Here is a 25,220-nt window from a genome sequence, read left to right on the forward strand (position 1 = left end):
TATGACAAGGTGCCAAGAGAGAAGCTATTCAATACGCTGCAGTTATATGGTGTCAATGGGGCATTATATCAAGCAATACTTAGTCTTTATTTGAGTTGTGAGTCAGCAGTTAGAATTGAAGGAAGTACAGGAAGATGGTTTAATGTTAAATCTGGTGTGAGACAAGGATGTACATTATCCCCTCTGTTATTCATTATCTATATGGATCACATTATGAAGGAATGTGGTATTAAACCTGATATCAAAATTGGAGATGTTAATGTCAGCTCTTTGCTTTATGCAGATGATGTTATACTTCTAAATAAATCCGCTACAAGTCTGCAAGATTCTCTGACTAAACTGAATAGCTGTTGTAATAGATATGGTATGAAGGTCAGCAATAAAAAGACAAAGACAATGAAAATAGGCAGAATCATTGAAAATGTCAACTGTGTTGTGAATGGAGAACCTGTGGAACAAGTAAAACATTTCAGCTACTTAGGCACAATTTTTACTGAAGATGGTAAACTAAATATAGAAATAGACAACAGAATCAGCAAAGCTGGTATCGTGGGAAGTCAATTGAATAAATTCATATGGAATAAGAAAGAAATTAGTCGGAACACTAAATTAGCTGTATACAAGACTGTGTTCAAACCAATTTTAACTTATGGATCTGAGAGCTGGGTCAGAAGTAAAACACTTGACCAAAGACTAGAGACCGCAGATATGAGAGTCCTGAGAAAGATTAGAGGCGTGAACAGATGGCATCAATGGCAATATCATATTAAAAATGAGGATATTAGGAAAGAACTTGACATTGTCAGCATCCAGGAATGCGTTAGCAGAGCTAATCTCAGATGGTATGGTCACTTAAATAGAATGGGAGAGGAAAGATTAGCAAAACAAGTGTTCTCTGCCAGGTTGGCAGGAAAACGACCCAGAGGAAGACCAAGATATAGGTGGATTGATACGGTACAAAGTGCCTTAGACGATAGAAATATAAGATCTGATAATGTTGGAGTCTTGACAAGTAACAGACTGATTTGGAGGAAAATTGTTGATAGGAAGTTAGTAATGATGTAATTTTTTCATGTAGTACTGTCATATCCTGTACACCCCTTGAGGGTACATGGCAGGAATTTGATGATGATGATGATGAATTGCTCCATAATTTTTCTTTCTCTCTTGGTCAAGCCCTCATTTCTCTTTATCTCTCACTTCTTTCTGTTATCAGCTGATCCACTTGCTAGACGTTTCTGCATTTTCCCCAGCTCCCACTTCACCCTGTGTATATCAATCACTCCACATAACTGAATTGTCTCCCTCATTACAACCAACATTTTGTTCTTTACATCATTCATGCTATTCTTTTGTTCAATACTTTTACACTCTCTCAATCATGTAACATTTAATCTCTTTCAATCCTATCTGCTGTTATATCACATATTTTGAAGCGTATCCTGAGTTCCATCTACTACTCAATCTTACAACCTGAGATACACTTTTGATCCTCACTCTCATAACATTTTCGGCACAATCTCCCACCACTAGCACTTTCAAACCAAATTCCATTTGCCTTCGATATGCGTACATTTCCCAGACATTGCACTGCATGTCATTAACTGCTGCTAGTAATCAAATTGCACTACTAGTCTTCTGTCAAGATTATCACCGTTTCGGGATCCATTGAAACATTCTTTCTTGCTTCAGATGAAAACTAATTAAATAATATAAAATTAACTTACTTTTAATCATTTATCTTGCATTTAACAACTAAATTTGAAAATAAAATGACCTTAAATGGACGAAAACATTTTAACTAAATATCTGCAGCTGTGAGTAGCTTGTCCCATGCTATTTGCTTTTATTGAAAATTACCTCTTGATGCTTTCAGGAATATCGACTATGTAATTCAAGAAGCAACTGCAGTTTCCATTATATCAAAATATTTGGAAGAAAGTTCTGTAATTTAACTTGTTAATAGCATTTTTAATTTTTTCATGGTTATGGTTTTCTATATTTTTTCTAGAAGAATATGTGGAACTCGTGTCCGTGTAGAATTGTCCCATGGAAGATCAAGAAGAGGTGGTGGTGGGGGTCGTCGTCCCCCTCCTCCTCCACCTAGATATGGGTATGTTCTGTTATTTTTCATTTAGATATACATATTTTAATTTAAGGTTTGTATTTCTGAAAAGTTAGGGCTAAAACAGTACCAGCTCTATGGAATGAAAAGGTGTGGTTTTCTTTAAAAATACTTATATCAATTTGTGGTAGTTTTGACTCATTATAGTGAACCTTCAGGAACCATAGAAATGCTTGTGGACAGTTTGCTGTGGTGGTACTAAAACAGTACCACCTACTCTAAAAGGTGTGGTTTCTTTAAAAATACTTATATCAATTTGTGGTACTTTTGACTCATCGTAGAGAACTTTCAGGAAGAATTGAATGCTTGTGGACAGTTTGCAGTGGCTTATGGTTTTGTGCTTATGAGTCTTCATTCAGGACTTTTTGTTAAGTTATAGTGAGTCATTTGTATTACATTGCTTATTGATATCTAATCTTGCTTTGCAGTTTTTGTACAGGAACAACCCCAAAAGTTTTTGGAATTTTTCATTTTCTATCTAAATACTTCAATTCTTATATTAAAGTTTGTTCTTGTGAGCAAATATAAATAATTTTTATACATCTTTTCAGTATTTTTTAAATTTAGAATGGTTTCAAAAACTTCAGTCTGAGATATAGAGCAGATGAATCAATATACGAGGGTGGTCTGAAAGGTTTTCGGCCTCAACCATAGATGGCAACACTAATTAAGAAATGGACTTCCCAGCCTTGAAGATGATTCACGTGAAGGACTTCCAAAAAGTGTAGCAATACCAGAAATCATTGATCAAGTGCACGATATGGTATTGGTGAGTCAAAATGCATGAAATTGCTGAGGCTATAGGCATTTCAAAAGAACATGAAGGATATATTTTGCATGAAGAATTGCAAATGAAAAAGCTTTGCACAAGATGGGTGTCATGCTTGCTCATAGCAGATCAAAAACCACTCGTATGAAAAATCTTTGAACAGTGCTTGGAGCATTTTAACAAGAATAAAACTGATTTTGTGCATCCATTTATTACTATGGATGAGACTTGGATTCACCATTACACACCAGAATCCAAACAGCAGTCAAAACAGTAGACAGAAGCCAGTTGTTCAGTGCCAAAGAAGACAAAGTCGGTTCCATCTGCAGGAAGGGTCATGGCATCGGTGTTTGGGGATGCTTGATGCAGTTTGTTTATTAATTATCTTGAAAAGGGTAAAACAGTAACCGGGGAATACTATTCCGATCTTTTAACTAGATTAGATGAAAAAATTCGTGAGAAAAGACCTGGTCATCAAGACAATGCACCTGCTCGCAAAATGTTTTGGGAATGGGAAAATTAAGGGATCTGCACTATGAATTGTTGGTACATCCAACCTATTCCCTAGATTTGGCTCTCTCTATCTCTTCCCGATACTAAAACTCTTCCTCGCTAGTCAGTGTTTTACTTCTAATACTGAGAACTGCTACAGGGATGGGATAATGGTGCTGGAGCATCACTGGAATAAATGTATTAGTCTTAAGGGAGATTATGTTGAAAAATAAAAATAATTTTAAAATTATAAATGCTTTTTCATTGTTAGACCGAGAACCCACCATCATATATAGTGTAGATGAATCAATCTGAAATATCTGCACAACAAAAGGATAGATTCCTTTGAAGCAATGCATTTCACAGTTCAAAACTTATACGGCTGATTACATTAAGCTATTGAGGTAAATTATTATTACATGACACCTCCAGGCAGTCGAAAGACTCATCGAGGGAAGGCACCTGCTCTACAATTCTCTGTCTTCAGAGAGTTGTACAGTTAGGTTAGGTTCTCATACATCCATGCCCCTGGCAGGATTCGAACCCGAGCACTTTGGTTGGAGAGCTGATACACTAACCACTTGGCCAACCAGGCTGGAATTGCCAAAATATGCCAAGGAAAACTGTAATTTGATCATCATTGACAAGATTAGGTTGTAGTGATGTTCAATAACCTAAATTTACAAAGGTTATTGAACTGAAGATAACTTACCCATTCTGAGGCAGCATGAATTTTCTCTCAAACTTATTTATCAGCAAGACAAACTGATCAGAAGAACACACATAACCAGACTATGCAGATAAAATTCATAGTTCTTATTAATGGTCTGATAGGACATTTAATCTTATCTGCATAGTCTGGTTATGTGTGTTCTTCTGATCAGTTTGTCTTGCTGATAAATAAGTTTGAGAGAAAATTCATGCTGCCTCAGAATGGGTAAGTTATCTTCAGTTCAATAACCTTTGTAAATTTAGGACTACTCAACTGAAGATAGGTGTATAGCCCTTCGTGGCCTATACAGGAACCATACTATATCTAATAAACAGCATCTGTACTAACTGAGCAATGGAGGCTTCTCCAAAGCAGATGTTTGTAGAGAGGTATATGCCAGTTTTCAGGACAAATGTTTTGTTAAATAAATTTACCTGCAATGAAAAAATGAGCTGACTTCAGCGACCTTTTACCATTTTCATATTTGGAATTTTGTGGATGTGTTCCAGAATGGTACACAATCAATGCCAAATTGTATTTTTAAATTGGAGTGCATATCTTCTTCAAGAAGACTAGCACAGGTATTCTTCATTTTTGAAATTTTATTAAAATAATAAAATTTCAAAAACGTTTGGGTCACCCTTGAAGATCAAATTTTTGAACCCAAGTTTCACTTCTAGTTTATTATATGAAGTGAAATTTGTGATAATTCTTCTGAAGCACTTTTAATTGCATCAATCCATCTTGGTCTATATCTGGGTCTCTTTCCTACTCTTTGCTTTGCGTGCTAATTTTGCTAATCCTTCATCTCCCATTCTGTTTTAAGTGACACGCCTTAAATAGCTCTGGAATATTCTTTAATATTAAAAAGTTCTTTTTACTGTCTACATTTTTAATATAAGTTTGGCTATTAAGGCTGTCTGTTTATTCTAATTTGTCTTCGGTCTGTAGTCTTTATTCAGCTGTTGTAACATGACTGATACAATTATGTAGAGATGGAATATGTCTATCTTAGTACATTCCTGTACTTGCACATACATATTCTTATCTTTGAGCCTGTCTGATGACTGGTGGTCATTATAAATGTTGACTGCAACTTTAGTGAAGCCCTGGACTAGGGTTTGTTGATTTTCAAAAACCGTTTCTTTTTTTTTTTATAAATTTGTAAAATTCAAAAACCAGTTTTTAAATTTAAAAAACTGGTTTTAGATACTAGAATTAATATCATTATCATCATCAAATTCCTGCCATGCACCCTCAGGGGGTGTACAGGATATGATAGTACTGCATGAAAAAATTACATCATTACTTCCTATCTACAATTTTCCTCCAAATCAGTCTGTTACTTGTCAAGACTCCAACATTATCAGATCTTATATTTCTATCGTCTAAGGCACTTTCTACTGTATCAATCCACCTATATCTTGGTTTTCCTCTGGGTCTTTTTCCTGCCAACCTGGCAGAGAACACTTGTTTTGCTAATCTTTACTCGTCCATTCTGTTTAAGTGACCATGACCATACTACCCGAGATTACCTTTGCTAATGCATTCCTGGATGCTGACAATGTCATATTATTTCCTAATATCTTCATTTTTAATATGATATTGCCACTGATGCCATCTGTTCATGCCCCTAATCTTTCTCAGGATTCTCATATCTGTGGTCTCTAGTCTTTGGTCAAGTGTTTTATTTCTAACCCGGCTCTCAGATCCATAAGTTAAAATTGGTCTGAACACTACCTTGTATACAGTTTTAGTGTTTTGACAAATTTCTCTCTTATTCCGTATAAATTTATTCAGTTGACTTCCTACCATACCAACTTTGTTGATTTTGTTGTCTATTTCCATATTTAATTTACCATCTTTACCAAAAACAGTGCCTAAAGTAGCTGAAATGTTTTACTGTTCTATAGGTTCTCCGTTCACAATGCAGTTGATGTTTTCAATGCTTCTGCCTATTTTCATTATCTTTGTCTTGTTATTACTGACCTTCATACCATAACTATTACAACAGTTATTCAATTTAATCTGGGAATTTTTGCAGACTTGTAGTGGATTTATTTAGAAGAATAACATCGTCTGCATATAGCAAAGAGTGACATTAACATCTCCAATTTTGATATCAGGTTTAGTACCACTTTCCTTCATAATGAATAACAGAGGGGACAATGTACATCCTTGTCTGACACCAGATTTAACATTAAATCATCTTCCTGTACTTCCTTCAGTTCTAACTACTGACTTACAACTCAAATAAAGACTACGTATTGGTTGATATAATGCCCCATTGACACCATATAACTGTAGTGTATTGAATAGCTTCTCTCTTGGCACCTTGTCATATGCCTTTTCCAGATCTACAAAACTTAAATGCAGATCTTTGTTATATTCCCATGATTTCTCAACTATTTGTCGTCAAGTGAAAATCTGATCCTGACAGCCTCTATTTGGCCCAAATCCAGCTTGTTCTTCACCAAGCTTTTCTTCCACAATCCTTCTCAACTGTTTCTCAAGTATACTTGTGTAAATCTTACCAGGAAACTCAGTAGAGAAATACCTCTGTAATTCTCATGTTCAGTTTTAGTTCCCTTTTTATATATGGGTACTATGAGAGCTCTAGGAATTCTGGGTGATTCCAATCATCCGGAATTCGTCCCTCTGTCTAGGCCTTCTGAACTATGCAGTGCGGCCACTGCAAGACTTATACCTCCATACTTGAGAGCATTTCTGGTCGACTATCATCTACTCCTGCTGCCTTTCCACATTTCAGGCCTTTGATGGCTTTTTTTTTCTACTTCAAGTATGGATATGTATTCCTGACTGCATGCCTGTTGGGTGTTTTTTTACCACTGTGCTTTCACTGCTTGTTTCAATTTTTCGAAGTAATTACTCCATACTTCAAGGATATCTTTTTTCTCTTGTTTTCATGTCACCTTTATCATCTCTAATTCCTTTTACATCACTCTTTCCTCCATTTCTGAGCTTCTTTCACAACATCCAGAATATCTTGCCATCTTCTTGATATTTATTTTCTATGTTCTTACCAAAGTCCTCTCATGACTTTTATTTAGCTAGTTTTAGTGTTTACCTAGTTTAGTTATTACTGTCATTTAATTTTTTTTTTTATTTGGTTTTGTACAGAGTATATTTTATTGTTATATTTTTGTAGTTCCAATAAATATTAAATAAACTGAAATTTTGAAATAAGTACAAATATTTTTTTTTTTACTGTTTTAATTATTTATATATATATTGTAAAAATTCGAAAACTGGTTTTTTCAAAAGTTGGTTTTTGTATAAACCCTACTCTGGACATTCTTTCCATTAAACCACAAAAGTTATTGTTTTAACTTTACTCATCAATTTGTTAAAACTGATTAGAACAGTCTTGTCTATTGCTAACTTGGTGTTTTGACTGATTTCTTTCTTGTTCCTTATAAATTTATTCCGTATAAATAGAAATAAAGGTGGTATGGTAGGAAGCCATATCACACCTTATTCTGTTCTGTTATGTTGTCATGTCTTTATTAAGGTAGGGTGAAGCCTGAACTTATTTACTTATTCTACAGGTTCACTAATGAGATTGGTGTCTTCTATGTTTCTGCCTATTGAAGAGGATCAATGCTGATCCTCTTCAATTCCTTGCACATAGTTTGAGATACAGATTTGGAATGCTGCAACTAAGTTTAATAGTATACAACTTTTGTTGCTTTCTCAAGGTCAGTAACATTTAGAGATCAAGTTTATTCTCATGATCTCTTTAGTATTTGCAGAAGTAAAAAATCTGAACTTAACCTGTTTTTGAATAAACCTAGTTTGTTCACCAGCTTGTATTCATCACATTTTCTTATCCTTTTCTCAGACATGCTTTCTTGTAATACTCAGTAGACAAATTTTATGAACTCCCTGAAAGCTATTTCAGAACTCTTTAAAAGTTTTGCTATATAGTGAATATTTGTATTTCCTTTTTTTTTTTTTTGTAGATTAGCTGAGTGATAGATCCGCTCTTTATATTTAATCTGCAGTGTAGGACCTTCAGATTTAAGCATTGTGGATTCGTTTTGTGGTGGTATTCCTCTTATTTCTGAGCTTTATTTTTAGCCTACAGAACATTTTCCACTTTCACATTTATTCTTATTCTTTCCAAAAATTTCTTAATTTGTTTAGCTCCTTTTACATGCAAAGTTCCTAAATTGCAGCACGGTTTACCTAGCTTGGACATACTTTTTATGGAGTCAGTGTGTTCTTCTGGTTTTGTTGCTCTGAGAATTATCTTGTTTTTCCAAGAATAACAAAGAATATACACAAGACTTGTGTCTATTCTTTGTGAATTTAAGCAACCTTTGTTGAAACATAGCAATGACTAGTCCATGTTCTGAGCAGAAATCAAGCAGGTACTTCCATTATTATTAGCCTTCAAATTTTCATATAACATTTCTATATGTTTGATTCATTTTCTGTTTTGCTGTTTAGGTCTTTAGCATGAGCCAGCTTTTCTTTTTTATATCAGCTACCTACTCTCTGTCCAATGATACAAATGCCTCATGTCATCTTGAACTTACCTATACCACTTGTAGTACTGAATACTAGCTTTTCCCTGATCTATCTGAATAAATCCATTTATACTAACAAGAAATATCATCTGTTTTGCTTTACTTTGCCAGCATGGTAAGGAAAGCAAAATCAGATTATGAGAAGAAATTAGCTGTTCAGGCTAAAGGAAATGCCAAAGTTTTTTTTTTTGCTATGTGGCAAGGAGGAAGGATAAAAGCAGACGAAATTGAGCTAGAGTGACCATTTTACAATGCTTTATCATAAAAATTCACCATGTCTCTGGGGGAGTCATGAATATGGAGGCCTGGTCCTCCAGGTTGGGGATTGGGCACGGGGCTGACAATCCCACCCTGGGTGGGGGGACTTCTTATGAAATCTAAAGAAATAACTGCTGGATGGACTCAATGTTGACAAAATGGCATTTGAAAATTGGATCATGGAACATACTTTCTCTTTACTGATCTGAAACTTTAAAAATGCTGCTGGAGAAATTGGATAAATACAGGGTACTTGTTACAGCTATACAAGAAATGAGATGGACAGGAGAGGGGATTAAGGAAAAGAAAAATATTTTTTATAGCTGCCAAAAGAAAGATCACATGTTTGGAACCGGTTTCATTGTAAACAAGAGGATAAAACATCTTATCATGGACTTCAAATCAAACTCACCTCAAATGTGTAGATTACGAATTAAAGGACAGTTTTTTAACTACAGTTTTATCTGTGTACATGCTCCAACTGAAGAAAAGAATGATGTTGAAAAAGAGTTGTTTTATAATGAATTAGATAAGATCTATGGGGAATGTCCAAAGAGGGATGTAAAAATTATAGGTGATTTAAATGCCAAGATAGGCAAAGTGGATACACACAGGCTAATGAGACTAATGATAATGGAACTAGATTGATCAACTTTGCTTCTTCAAGAAATATGGTTATTGGTAGTACAATGTTTAATCATAAAGATATTCATAAAATGACCTAGAAGTCTCTTGATGGAGGCACCTTTTAACCAAATTGATCATCTTTTAATAGACTCAAGACACCTATCCAATTTGATGGATGTTCTTACAAACCTACAAATGAGCAAATATTGATTGTGATCACTATTTGATTATATCAAAGATTAGAAGCAGAATCTCTAATGTAAGGAAGATGTGGGTCCCATGCTAGAAAGTTTAATAAGGAAAGATTGAAGGAATTAGAAGTTAAAGCCAAATATGGCGAGAGAATCACTGAAAATCTGCCTGGTCTAACCATTGTTGGGTGTTAATGAATCTTGGGATGTTATAGTGACAACTGCAGACATGGTATTAGGAAAAGTCAGTAAATTTAAGTATAACCATTGGTTGATGCAGAATGTGAATGTGTGACTGTATTAAAAAAAATGAGGCATATAAACAAATGCAGCAAAGGAACCACACTCGTAAAGCTGTGGAGGAATATCATTTGGCTAGAAAAGAAGAAAAAAGTGCATAAGAATAGAAAGAAGAAATACTATGAGGATGAACTTAAGGAATTGGAACATCTCAGAAGTATGAATGAAAGCAGATGTTTCTATTAAAAGTTTAAATAATAGTCTGAAAGATTTCCAGCCTAGAACATTATGTAGGTATAAGGAGGGTATAATTTTGAGTGGGAATAAAATGATACTAGGAAGATGGGCAGAGCATTTTGATGAACTATTGAATTCAAATATATCTGGTCAATTAGATGATGTGGAAGAGAGCCAAGATCTAGAAGATGTTGAACCTGTACCAACAGATGCAGAAGTGGAGACAGCTTTTAAAAAACTTAAGAACAATAAGGCCCTGGGAATGGATAGGATACAAGCAGAATTAATTAAAAGTGCAGGTATAGAATACTTCAAGCAGCTGTGTCAACTTATCTACAAAATCTAGATTAATGAAACAATTCCAGATGAATGGAATCTGAGCATCATATGCTTCATCCATAAGAAATGTTCTAACTATAGAGGAATTAATTTGCTATGTACAACTTATAAAATTTTCTCTAACATTCTATTTAAGAGACTATCCCTATGCAGAGAATGTTATTGGCGATTATCATTGTGGATTCCATCAAGGAAGATCTACAAATGATCAGATTTTTAATATAGAGCAATTACTTGAAAAAGGTAATTAATTTGGAATTGAAACACACCACCTTTTCATAGATTTTAGAACCACATATGATAGTATAGATAGATCTAACTTATTGCAATGGAGGAACTGCAGATTCTATGAAAACATTGCTTTAGTTAGAAATACTTGTTGTCAGATCAAAATTCAGAACATATTGTCTGATCCCATATATATATAAAAAATGGTGTTTGACAAGGGGATGGCTTAGCTTGCTTACCATTTAACATAGCACTTGAAAAGGTTTTCATAGATGCTGGCATTAATACATGGGGAGCTAATTTCTACAAGTCAGTAGAAATTATGGCATATGCAGACGATATCGATATTATAGCAAGGACACAAAAAGCAATGGAAGAAACTTTCATCAGTTTAGAAAAGGTAGCAAAGAAGATGAATTTGCAGATTAACCAAGAAAAAAACAGTATATGCCAGTAACTAGAAAAATTTGTGATAATCCTTCTCTAATCAAAATTGGTTCCTATAAATTTGAAATTGTACGTAGTTTTTATATACTTGGGATCAGAAGTTAATTGTAAAAATGATATCAGTACTGAGATTCAAAGATGTATTCTTTCTGCAAATAGATGCTTTTGTGAAATCAGCTAGTCACATCTGATCTCAAGAAAAACAAAAGATAATGATGTGCAAAGTACTTGTAAGACCAGTTTTAACAAAGAAGAGTTCTCAGATATATTTTTGGAGCAATACAAGAGAATGGTGTATGGAGGAAAATATAACCATGAACTACACAGATTATTTAATGAGTCAGACATTATTTAATAAGTACAGTGGTATCTCGCTAGTCCGAACCCTCCAGTAATCGAACTGCTTTTAAATGTAATTTCCCAAATTTATGACGTTACCACATCAATAAAAAATATAAATTTGAACGATGTATCATTCTCAGTTGCTGCTGCTTGGAAAGCCGTCGAACCTCAAGCAATTTGAGCGTCATGGAAAAAACTGTGGCCTTCTAGAATTTACCAAGATAACTACGGTTATCTTGGTGAATTCAATTTACCAAGATAAAAATTACCAAGACAAAAAAATTTGAATTTCCTCTTTTAACAAAAAGAGGAAATTCAAAACGTGCATAATTTGGTCATCATCATCATCAAATTCCTGCCATGCACCCTCAGGGGGTGTACAGGATATGATAGTACTGCATGAAAAAATTACATCATTACTTACTTCCTATCTACAATTTTCCTCCAAATCAGTCTGTTACTTGTCAAGACTCCAACATTATCAGATCTTATATTTCTATCGTCTAAGGCACTTTGTACTGTATCAATCCACCTATATCTTGGTTTTCCTGCCAACCTGGCAGAGAACACTTGTTTTGCTAATCTTTACTCGTTCATTCTATTAAGTGACCATACCACCTGAGATTAGCTCTGCTAACATATTCCTGGATGCTGACAATGTCAAGTTCTTTCCTAATATCCTTGTTTTTAATATGATATTGCCATTGATGCCATCTTTTCACTGGTTAAAAATATAAATCCAGATGTTGAAATTTCACAAACAGATGTTTGTGAAATTATGGAATGGATTACAGGTAGAACCGAAAGTGAATTCGAAATCAAATCAGATGGCTGAAATTATAAATATGATGCTACAGAATGAATTTGACGACGATGTTGATGATAAAGAACTGAAAGAAAATAAATAAATAAAGTAAAACATAAAGAGGCAATTGACAGTTTTAATACGTGTATAGAATGGGCTAAGCAGAATGATACGCCATTCCACAAAATTTTATTCCTAATGCAGCTCCAAGAAGAAGTTTAAAAAGTTTAGCTTCCTAGAAGCAAAAGAAAATCGGTGACTTTTTACAAAGAAATAAAAAAAAAATTTGTGTTATTTTGTTAAACTTTTTTGTGTGTTGTGTACAAGAAAGTGATCTTTTTTATGCAAATTAAGTTATGTACTTTTATTATGTTATGTATTTAAGTTATGTAATTTTATTAAATCAGAATCCTCAACAACACAGGTACATATAGACTAAATTTTTTACTAAAATAAACTTGTGTACTTTATTATTTTTTAAGTTTTATGTTACACTACAGTAGCTTTTTTCTATCAGTTACTTCATTTATTTACAGAATTAAACTGATGTACCATTACAATCTGATTATTTTTGTTTTAAACGCTAGTTATTGTTGTCTCTTGGGGAATATTCGCTAATCCGAACGAGCACGGTTTTTATTAGTTCGGATTAGCGAGATACCACTGTACATAAAAATAAATAGATAATTTGGGCTTGACCCATAAGCATGGATAGTAATAAAATAGTTAAGATGTTAAATGCTAAGCCAGAAGGAAAAAGAAAAATTATAAGACCTAAATTGAAATGGGAAAATGGAGTGATGCAAGATATTAAGGTTTTAGGAGTCAAAAATTGGAGGAGTTTGACATTGAATAAGGAAGGCTGGCAGAAATTTCTGAAGAAGGGCAGGGCCTACATAGGGCTGTTGAGCCGATGATAATGATATCATAAAAGTGAAGATATTGTTATGACAGGTGAAAGGGAGTGATGCGAGAACAGAGGTTGAATTTGGAGGTACTTGGGATATTGCAGAATCTGAATGCGTATACAACTGTAGGATTGGATGGATCTCAGCTTGCATTTTAAGAATGTCCAGGGGAAATTGGCAGTGCCTTTGACTGGGATGGCAAAATAATTCCTTTGTGTAATGAAGGGTCAAAGGTTGTGGTAGCAAATTATAGATCATTATAAATCATATTCCCATGTGAGCAGTGTATGTTCAGTCATATTGGATATTTGTCTATTCTTGACTGTTGGCTAAGTAGTTTGGTCTTGTGGATTTTCTAAACATCAGCCCACCTGTGTTGAGGGTTATAAAATGTATGATACATTTCCAACTGAGTGAGATTCATATAAAAACTGATTTCATCAGTTGCATTGGGAAAAGAAGTGTTTGGTTCCATAGAACCAGGTAATTTGTATGGTGCATGCACACATAAACACTAAAAGTTTTAATGTGCAGAAACTTTCTTTTCAGTAGTGTTACACTAGTTGATGCCATTTGATTTTTTAAAAATTTTGAGATCATCGATCAAATTGGCTATGTGAATAACTTCTCTACTCTCCACCCATTTAGACTGTATAAAAATCATTTACCATCTTGTTCCTTCTCTGATAGGATAAACCAATGCCCACACCTCTAGAAGTGAATTCTAAAAGTGTGGGCATCAGTTTTCCTGTTTAAACTTGTAATCTGAACTTTGCTGTTCTGTTTCCATTTTAAACTTTTCAACTTGTAGATCCATATTTCATCACCATTGACATTGTTCAGGAAGAGGTCACAAAATTATAACATTGCCAGGTATATGAGCAAATGAAGGGGCAAGAATCTTGTTTCTTGAATTGATATGGATTTGTAGTCCTTGGGATTGTGAAGGCTTCTAAAGAGCATGTAAATGGAATGAAGAGGTTTGAAATGGATGTCTGAAGCTGAATTATATGTATGGATGCCAGCGCTGCATGTGTTTTAGTGGTTAGAGAAAAGTGGAGAAACTGTTTGAAGCAACCATGAAAATAAAGAAAACTGCAGAAACAGCATATCTGTGGATTATCTATTAAGAAAATTGAATTTACATTATCCCAAAATGTGAGAACAGATTGTTGGGCTGATTTGGTATTTACAGGCTTGCTTTTGCCCAAATACAGTTGAGTCCCCACACCACCCATCTCTGCCAAAACCACCTTGTGCAACTGTATCCATCCATGCTTTTATTGCTTTGACACGTAGGTGATACCACTGCAGCATCTTTCTAATGTCAAGACCGGTCTGTCAGTATCACTTCTGCTTGAAATGATGAACAAGGCTTGGCATCCCATCCTAAAATTAAAGATGCCAAGAAATTATATTCTAGGTTTACTCCTTTATCCAAGTGTAAGCAGATAGTTTGCATGTGGAGTATCTTGACAATTGGGCTATTTATATATAGAGGCTAATGACTTCACATCAGTTGCCTTGTTAAAAAAAAAACAAAAAACTACCCATCCCTAGTTCCCTATCAGAAAAAAATCAGAAGAATCCTAAATAACTTGTACCCAAGTCACCTGTCACTGACATCCCTCCCACCTCCCAGATTGCTTTAAAAACACTTCAGAATCAGCATCTATCCCACATCACCTTCAGTATTTCCTTCTCAGTTGACATCCACCCTCAATGACATCCTGGAATACATCTTACGCAGAAGAGGCTTGCTCTGTCCCTGGCCTACAACTGTAGATGGCAGTAAACCTCTACCAGCACAGAAACATCTTGGGCCTTAACACATTCCATCTCTTCCTGACAAATCCCATAGTGCTCAGCCATTAGGAGTTTCAAGATCTCCCATAACCATTATCCTAAACTCCATTCCTCTTTCCCCTGCCACTTTCATAGTTTGTGCAGATTGAGTTCCTGAACTCATCGTGAACAAACTGAAAGTACAGAATTGATAGACCCTCAGCCAGTCTGCAGTTTCTGTTTGGACATTATCTTCTTGTCAGTCAGCCATTTTGTTGTGACTAAACACTGATTTTTACTTTGGGTGAATATTTGCACTTGCTAATCTTTTAATGCACACAAATCAGGAACAGCAATATTTCATATTTACAGTTGCTTGCACATTTATTTATAGTGGGAATAAGCTAAAGTATAAAAATACTGAACAGTATTATAGTATTATATTATAGTATTATCATACTGCCAGCAGACTGGTTTCCAACTCCCAGTTGTAACTTTATCTTAATAAATACCAAGTGAAATTGATTAGTACCTAGTATTTTACCATTCAGTTATTTTTTTTTTCTTCCTTAATCATTTTCAGTGAAAGCTCACAGCAGTTTTTAGTAATGTAGCTTAAGATGTCATCGCTCAGTTATTGGATGTTTGTCATTGCTTCTACCTAGGTCAGACAAGACCACCATTTCTGCTTAATGGAGACCTGATGTGGCTTAAATTGTTGTTTGCTCTGGAGTTACTTGTAGATTGTTTGATCCTTAGCCTGCCTGTTGTAATAAATGTTAAGTTAACAAACTTTTGTTGATAAAATTGCTATAAATATAAGCGGATTTTATTTTATAAATTCAAAAAGTTTGTTAATCCTGTCCACAAAAGGTGTGAAGCTATCATACATTAGAAACCCAGCTCTAGAGACTAAGCATATAACTTTTTCAATCCATTTGTGATTTTTTGCTATAACCTAAAGGCATTTACAAACATCCATATTCATGTTGCAAAACTATAGCCTATGGGTTAGAGAGCATATACACTACCCATTTGGACAACTATTAACTTTACCTTAATAAATACCAAGTTAAATTGATTAGTACCTAGTATTTAACCATTCAGCTATTTTTTTTTCCTTCCTTAATCATTTTCAGTGAAAGTTCACAGCAGTTTTTAGTAATGTAGCTTAAGATGTCATCGCTCAGTTTTGCATGTATTTATTGGTATAAAAGTTTGTTTTATGATCTTTATAAGAGCAGGAAACATTGAAATATGCTATATTCATTAATTTATAGGTATGGTGGTGGTGGTGGCGGTGGTGGTGGTTATGGAGGAAATAGAAGATCAAGGTGAGTATGGATGTAAAGTAAATGTTAATGCTTCTGGATAAATTTGGATGTGTTGGACCATAAGCCATATTTTTTGATTGATATTAGACATAGCAGTTTTTAATTTATGGATAGCTTTTTCATTTTTCAGGAAATGATAACGCATACTAAAATATTAATTAAAACATTAATCCATACATTTCTATGCGTGAGGGCCTGCATGTACATATCATTTTGTAATCCCTGAAGATGGCATTGTAACATTGCCAAAATATAGGAAGTTATTGATTAAAGAAAAAGACGAGAGGTATATAGTATATCCAACATGAGAGAAGTTACTATACTTCTCTCATGTTGGATGCAGCTGAGGATTGAGAAAAATATCTTGACATTTTCCTTGAAGAGATGGGGGTTGTATGAAAACACTTCCAGAGGAACGAAGAAAAGAAGGTTTGATGTGTTTGCAGTTGTACTGAAAAGGGGCTGCTGGACAGTTGCTGCACTTGTTTAACAGCCCCAACAGAAAGTACAGAATAGCATTTGTCATATTCTTGATGCTGTCCAGAGGAGAGGAATTTAGCTCATAGATTGCCCTTCTCTGATTCACTTTGACCTTCAGTTGCAGTGGAAATACTGTAGAAGACAAATACAGTGTAGCTGAAATGAAATCAAAAATTTTTAGGAAGGATTTGGAATTTGTATAAGACTGATAGCTAAAGGGGTCTAAAATAGTATGAGGGCTAAAGAATTTCGAGTTTTGTCTGACAAAGCTTATGATATGATGTATTTATGCCAGGAAAGTCTGGAGGTAAATTTCAGTACAAGGGGAGATCTGATCCTGTCTAGTGATTTGTGTATTACTATGGGGAAGTGAACTGAGGTCCCTTTTGCAAGAGAGGCAGGACAGCATTTTTGTGGTCAGGTTATTCTTTCCCCATTGAATTTTGGTATGAGTAAAGGTTGTGTTTAGTATATATACTAAATACAACTGTTTAAGTTTTCAAAGAAACTATTTAAATCTTTCCAGGATTCATCAAATCCATATACTAGGAAAACAGCATGCAAAAAACGTTTTTCTTTTAGCAATTTAATGAAAAAAGTTGAATGTTGATGTATGATACTGTGTTTAAATATTGCAAGATTGTGCATAAAGTTTGGTTTAAGTATCAAACATGAAAGTCAGCTACAATATGTAAAAGGTGACACTCATTGTATACGAATGAGTGCTACTGTCAGTAGTATATGCAAATGAACCACATCATTAAAGTGGGTTCTTTGAAGTAGTTTCCATTTCATGTCTGGATTGAGAACAAGACATGAAATGTCTTGTTCTCAATCCTGGATGTGGCTGCAAGATATTTAACTGAATTCAGGTGGCAAGCAATTGTAAGATTAGAGACCTGATAGTAAGTTGGGGGATAACCAGATAGTTGCATGCAAGTAGTTCCATGGTTCACAGACTGTGGAACCATTTCCAATGGTCACAAACAGTATCCCAGAATGAAGATAGGCCATTGGCTACAACTGTAGTGGGTGGCCAACATTTCTGTTTATCTGCTTGCCAAAGCAGAAGTGGTATCATGAATCAGCTATGGTATAAGAGTTCCAATTTGATATACAAAGTGATACAGTTGTGCTCTGATCTGGTGAGAACCAGGGGCATGTTTTCATCTCTTTAATATTTGTGAAAGGAACACTTATTGTGCAGGTGGTGTTGATGGTTTATGGAGGCATCTTGTTCAGTTGATGAACTCACGTGTATGTGCTTCTCAGCAGAAGCATGAATGATGCAACTTATATAGTGATGAAGTCCTAGTCCACTATGTTTGTGTGTGGGTGCAGTAGGGGAGACCTTTATCCTACAAGACAATGATGCTTGTCTTCATCCAGCGAAACTCGTGGACTGATGTTCAAGAAGAGACTCATACATATGGACTGGCTGCCAGGTGTCCTGACTAATCCTGTTGAACATATCTGGGATGCTTTAGGTGTGTTGCTCTCAACCTCCTCTTCCCCCAAACCTTGATGGAGTTTTGTAGAAGCAGTGGTTATTACCAACTGAGCTCCTGCATACCATTATAAACAGTATATGAATATACGTTTCTTATTGAGACACTCATTTTTACCTTGTTTTTGACTATTGTTTTCATGGACTCATTTGTCACTGAATTAAACTATTTGTAATTTTTGCGAGTGTTTCTTTCACATCTCATTATACTATTTATCAAATTGCATAAAAATTCAACATTTTCAATGGCGTGTGGTTGGCCAGCACTTGCTCACTGGGTGCTGGTACTCTCACAGTAGACCTTTGATACAGTTGCCCTTGAGACCTCTAGGATTCTTATGGGGTGATAGATATCTCTCTCGTGCTGATAATACATTCATGATCAAAGTTGCTAAGATGAACATGAGTAAATATTCACTGATTGTGATACACTTTTGGGAAGTCCGATGTCTATTTACTGTCTGCATTTGGTTTGGGTATGTTTCACTGTGCATGGGATGCCAGTCTCATGTTTCCATCACCCCTATCTCTAATGTGTTGTTCATTGGATAGAAACAAGTGCATTTTTAAGTGGAGGAAATATAAAATGAAAGAGCCCATTGTCATAACAGACTGCTTAGTATATTGAAACTGAGTTTTAAACTATGAAATAAAAAGGTTGAATTTTTGAATCATGTAAACTTACAAGTTTCTTATGATTTAGTAGAATGTTCAGTATAGTTTTATATTTTTAAGCAGTTTTTGTTTCACAGAACTGCTGGGCATTAATAAGATGACATTTGCCATTAATAATAATATTCTTGGCAGTAATAAGATAATTGGACTTCACTTTTTCTTATTTTACAATTGTTGCCCATATTTTGAGTTTGAAAATTAACAATCAGTGTGGTTATTTATATGCATGCAGACTAGGTATGGAATTGTAGCCCTTTATTTTTGTAATTTCAATGGATATAAGAGAACTAGAGTAATTATGAGGTATGTCTTTCATTATTACATACATGTGCAAGTCTTAAGTGGGTTTGATCATGTTCATATTGAAAAAGTAAATGACTTCTATATTTAATAAGTATATTAAGTCATTCAGTTTGTTTTTTCCCAATGTAACCATAAGCGCAGATTTTCCTTGAATAAAATCTAAAGATGTGCTGAATATTCTGTTTTGTTTCAGTATTTGGCATATTTTGCAAATATTTGGCTTCAGTTGAATCATTTGAAAGATTAACCTTTGCCCAGCCAGATTTTTGATTTTTATATGGTTAATCATGTAATCCTGCTAAACAGAAATTCCTATACATTTTATAACAAATGCAAGGGATTGTGGAAATGCTTCCCTTTAACTTACATGACACCATATCAAAACTTGTTTGCTATGAGGATTTATTTGATAGGTTTTTACTTTAATTTGCATTATGTACTCTTAAATTTTGTGTATGTTGTTTTATAACATTGAAAGAGTAGTTTTGTCAATGATTATGATTAAAAATAAAGCAATATTTGAAACTTAATTTATGTGAATATTTTACTTTGCAAACAGTAAAATAGGCAAAAACTGTATCTTGGGGATGGTACAGCAAAAATACTTCAAGGAATATAAGAAAAGAAAATATTGTTGGAAGTTTTGGTTATATTATAAATTAAAGATACCAAGAAATTATATACTTGGTTTAATCCTTTATCCAAGCGTAAGCAAACAAAGTTTGTGCCTGAAGTATTTTCACGGCTGGGGCAACTCATATATAGAAGCTGATGACTTTACATCACTTGCCTTAGTATCCCATAATGCAAAGCACATATCCTTATCTTTAATTTATAGTATAACCAAGTGGAAAAACTTCCAACAACTTTCTCTAATCCAGAGTATTTTAATAATAAGGTGTGACATCTTTTGGCTACTTGTATAAGAAATTGACTTCTGCATTACTTTCAACCTTAGTATCTGGGTGTGGCTCCCACTGAAGAGACCTCAATAAAGATCGGAACCGGTCTGGGTAGTGACCCTTCTCATAATGCATAGCATTATGCATACCCGTAAGGATGTGTGCTTTGCATTATGGGATACTAAGGCAAGTGATGTGAAGTCATCAGCTTATATACAAGTTGCCCCAGTCCTGAAAATAGTTCAGGTGCAAACTTTGTTTGCTTACACTTGGATAAAGGATTAAACCAAGTATATAATTTCTTGGTATCTTTTATTTGAAAGAAAATATTGCTTGTCTTTTATATGAATAATCATTTAAAACGAGATAGTGAAACTGAAATTATCAAACAAGAATGCAAAAACAAGTGTCCAGAATCTAAAATAAATCCATGAAAACAACAGGTGGCTTATTAGATGTTAGAGAAATCTAGAATGAAATTACATGAGACATAAAATCTGCATTTCCTCCATAGCTAAAATTATAGTATTGGATAATGTTGAACCCTTCAAAATGCTAATGAACAAACTTGCTCCATAGTACAATTTGACCAGAAGATTTTACATCAAAAATACAGATTTTTCTGACTGATTGGTTCTAATTATTAAACAATATTGCAGGTGCTAAATATATTTCTTACATTGGGTATTCAGACCTGCCAGCATACAAACTAAAATTTCATTACTTTCATAGGGCACTCACTGGCTTGATATAAACTTTTAATTTAATCAATTTTGAACTGTGAAGATTTTCCTGAGAGATAAGTGAGATAATTATAGAGATTAAAGGAAGATTTTGCTATTACAAATGTGTAATATATTCATTTCATATAATCATGCAAATTTGAGACAACAGTGTTGTTAAGGGTTATAATGATGCTGAAATTGTCTGTTTTATTTACACATTGTAGTTAGCCATATTGAACACGAACACTTAATATGATATCAAATGTAATAGCATGGTGTAGAAAAATAATTTGAATAGGCTGGAAGTGTGGCAATGGATCATAGTTGTCAATTCAATGTAAAGCTATGCATTTCCAACAGCATTTTATTGGTGGGATTATTGATAGGAAGCTGAAGTTCCAAAGTGAGAACAAAAATTTCAAATACAACTCAGATAATTGCAATGCTGAAATGAATGTTGACATGCAAGTAATTTTACATCTTTACAAGGCTTTGATATGACAACACCTGGACCACTCTGCAGATTTAGTCTCCTCGGTTCCAGTGGAATAAAGCTGTGGAAAGATGCAAAGAAGAGTTACCAGAGATATTACTGGGATTACGAGACTGGGTGCATTTTGTATGGGATGTTGTCTAAGAGTATCTCTTCCATAGTGTTTCATTTTTCCTCCCCTTCACATCTGAAATACACAACAGTAAACCTAAACAATGTAACTGTGGCTATAATAAAAACAAACCTCTCTGAAAGAATTTCAAGCCATCTCACAAAAAAAAAATCCACTTTATCAACATTCATGGTATAAATACCAACCTATACCATTACTTCAGGTATCCAAACCTGATCTCATTTTGAACCCTGAATCTGCAATAATTGTGGCTTGTTTAGCTGTCCAAATTACACCTAGTTGTTTTTACTCTTCACTTTCATGAACAGGGCACTCTTTCTGCTCAGAAATTATCCATGGTGGAATGTAAGGATCTTGAAGTATTGTCAAATCACCTAAAGGTAAAGCTGACCCAACATCATTCTTCTCATTGAAATCCTGCTGACATTTGTCTAGATGAGCTAGACAAATCACACTTATTTACCTGGAATATTGCATTGCATGCCCCCCCACTAGAAAGCCATCAGAAGAAGCTTGAACTATATTATACTTAGTTGGCATATCCACCCTTTAGCATGGAAGCAAAACGACATATTGCCAATTCCTGTAAAAAAGTGATAAGTTTCTACCATCAGACTATTAACATGTTGCTTTCAGTGTTATCAGAAGTAATAAAGGTCATCAATAGTAACTTCAACACCTGGAGAATTATCAACTAAGTGACCACCAATATGGATTTTGCCAATCATCATTCAACGCTGGATGTGCCACGAAAAGGTTTGGAGGAACTTAATCTAATGCAATTAATTGAATTTAGCATCAATGACTTCTCACCAAACTGCAGTCTTGCGGTCTCCTTCTGTAATTGGATTTATTAGTTTTGTTTCGTTCACACCGTATAACAGTGCAGGGTGTTTTCTAATCAGTCCATGTGCTCTCCAGGGCTATTTCACATCCTCAAGTAAAATAGCCCTGGGGAACACATGAACTCAGAGGAAGTTGTTTATGTATACATATACACAAACTGTAGTCACATGTACCTGCTCTTACTGTCACAGTTTGCTGATAATAGCACTCCACTTATATAGTGATAATCACCTTGACTCTTCCAAAATAGCTTTTTTCAGACAGTATCTTACTTCTTCTAGGGTACCCTTTAATAATGTCCAACTTAAGGTCAAATCTCTTCTTGGACTGACTTACTCTTTGCATTTCCTGGCATCCTTTTTTTACCCAAAGGCAATACTAGAATACTGTTCACATTTGTAAGGTAGAACAGCACTTAGCTGTGCTACCCTAAATCCTTGATGCTGTTCAGACAAGGAGCAGTTTGATTGGTAACCCCTCTCCCACAGATTTTATCCGGAGGCAGTTCAGCCTCTTTTTACAGTTGAACTGCTAGCATGCTGAACCTTCATTTCCCCATCTTTCATTCTACCTCTCTCAGTTCTGTGGGAATTATATTTTTAAAAAAAATCATTCACTTCAAATGGGAGAATATATCTTTATATAACAAGTAAAATGTATCTTAATTGAAATTAAAGAAAAATCCACTTCGGGTTTAAGCTTGTAGCTTATCTCATACAATAACACTAATGCTTGTGAATATGGCACTTATAGAATGTGTGGAATCAGTTTTCCTTTTTATTTGATAATCCATATGCAGAATAACTGTTAAACTTTGTGCCCAAGCATTAATATTTTTCTCCCTGACATATTCAGTCATTTATTATTATGTAGTACCTGTAAACATTAGCATAGTAGCATGAGACTTAAAATACAATATTAACATTAAATGTTTTAATGATAAGTTATCATTAAAGTATTTATTGTTAATAACTAACAGTTTGTAGAAAGTTTTTCTGTATATTTGGTATTACTGCTTAAAACACCATGTACCATTTTCAACATAGTAATAGTTAAAACAGTTGAAATATTTTCGTGTTATACAGTACCATTTCATTTTTCATGAAACAGTTCAGATTTTAGAGTAATTGTGTTAATCCAAAGATAAATGGTTATTTAAAGCATGTTGATTTAGAATCAAAATATTTGTGATTAAGACATTACACATAAATTCTATAATGTGTAATATTGTATTAGTAAGGAATTACATTGTGAAAATGTATCAGAATCTTTGTAAATATGTTATATAATCCATTAGTATGCATGCATATTATTATATTGTTGATACAGGTTCTTCTCTACTCAGAGGGTCACAAAAATAAAATATAAATTAGTTCAATTTAACCAGATGATAATGTTAACACCGACCACTTGCAGGGCATTTCATCTTTCTACTTCATGAGGGTGGGCAGTGCTCCAACACAACACCACCACCACCACCTCAGTCTGCGTTACTCCATGCCACGGCACATACAGTCAGCCTGAAAAGCTGCTCCTGTTCTTCAATTGGTCCTCTTCATTTTCTTCGAGGACCTCCTCATCATTCATCACATGAGGTAGCTGTTTAGCCATCGCCAGCCACATCTGCCATCCACTCATCTACATGTTCTCAACATTTTGTGTTTCCCTTGATGTGCATCTGCTGCATGACCGTACTTCCCTTCTCCCTCTTCCATGCCATGTAACTGGCAGATGCTGTTTTCAGCGACTAGCACTTATAGGTTCTCTTCAGTCATCCATTTTTTTACTTCTGCTACCACCACCACCATTACTACTAGTACTACGTACAAGTCATCTTTCCACTGTACCACTGCTGCTTTTGTTGGTGAGGTTTTAATTCAGTTAACGATTGATTTCTTGCTTTAATATTTATTATTTTGTTATAAATGAGATTCAAGGGCTCTCTTGAAAAGAACCTTTTTTTACATAAATTTTTCATAACAGTAATAATATAATTTTAACATTTCGTAAAGTGTTAATTTTAATTATGACAAAATAATCAGTAAATTTAACAATATGAGAAATTGCATTTAATGTTTTGCCCAATATTTTTATTGGTGCAACACTCAGGCATTTGGAAGTGTGGGAAGTTAAGAGCCCAATTTGAAATACAGATTCCTCTACTTTTTATATTATTCTTTACAAGTAAACTAACAGCAGCATTTCTATCACTAATCTTGTAAACATACCTGACACATTTTATTATTACTAGGTCCCGTTCACCACGAAGACGTTATTCTCGTAGTCGCTCTCATAGTCCTCGTCGAAGTATCAGCAGAACTCCTCCCCATGCTAGAAGATGATGATGATGCAAAGTGAAATGGGTTTTCTCTAATGGATCAAGATTTTTTTTTCCCTGTTTTTATTTTGATATTCACACAAGTCACAACTGCTCTCTAATAAAACCTTGGATACAGCTACATTTTTGTTGTGATGTGTGGAGAGAACATGCAGTCTTGTCATATTTGGTGCAGTAGGATGATGATTTTCCCTGGCTTGATTATAACAAATTACTTTTGCTTTTTAAAAAAAAGGGAAGACTTGGAAAGCAGTTTGTGCCTTTTATGTAATGAACTTTTACATGTTAAGATTTTCATCATTTGTTTCTGGAGATTGTGATTGTACATTTCACTTGCCATATGCGTAAATATCATTCATAGTTTGTGGTTGTATCACCTCTGGAACATTTTCACCAACAAATGAAATTAAAAAAAAAGTGTGGTTT

At 34.4% G+C, this 25,220-nt stretch overlaps 1 protein-coding gene across 3 annotated transcripts in view; it reads left to right on the forward strand.

Moving 5' to 3' along the window:
* LOC150105889 (RNA-binding protein 1-like) overlaps window positions 1-25,220 on the forward strand; it is an 80,223-nt gene extending 55,003 nt beyond the window's left edge. For 2 of the 3 annotated variants that reach the window (XM_090394382.1, XM_090394383.1), the window contains exons 3-5: window positions 2,012-2,113; window positions 16,339-16,392; window positions 24,708-25,220. In XM_090394382.1, the coding sequence (XP_090250508.1) occupies window positions 2,012-2,113; window positions 16,339-16,392; window positions 24,708-24,798 (247 nt within the window). In that variant the 3' untranslated portion in view covers window positions 24,799-25,220. Of the gene's footprint in view, window positions 1-2,011; window positions 2,114-16,338; window positions 16,393-23,872; window positions 24,321-24,707 lie in introns of all 3 variants that reach the window. The other variant, XR_016548460.1, reaches the window with a different exon arrangement.

The sequence above is a fragment of the Typopeltis vanoorti genome, chromosome 6 (assembly GCF_054136105.1).
Source record: "Typopeltis vanoorti isolate ZY-2024b chromosome 6, IOZ_Tvanoo_1.0, whole genome shotgun sequence".
In the NCBI taxonomy this organism is placed as follows: Eukaryota; Metazoa; Arthropoda; class Arachnida; order Uropygi; family Thelyphonidae; genus Typopeltis; species Typopeltis vanoorti.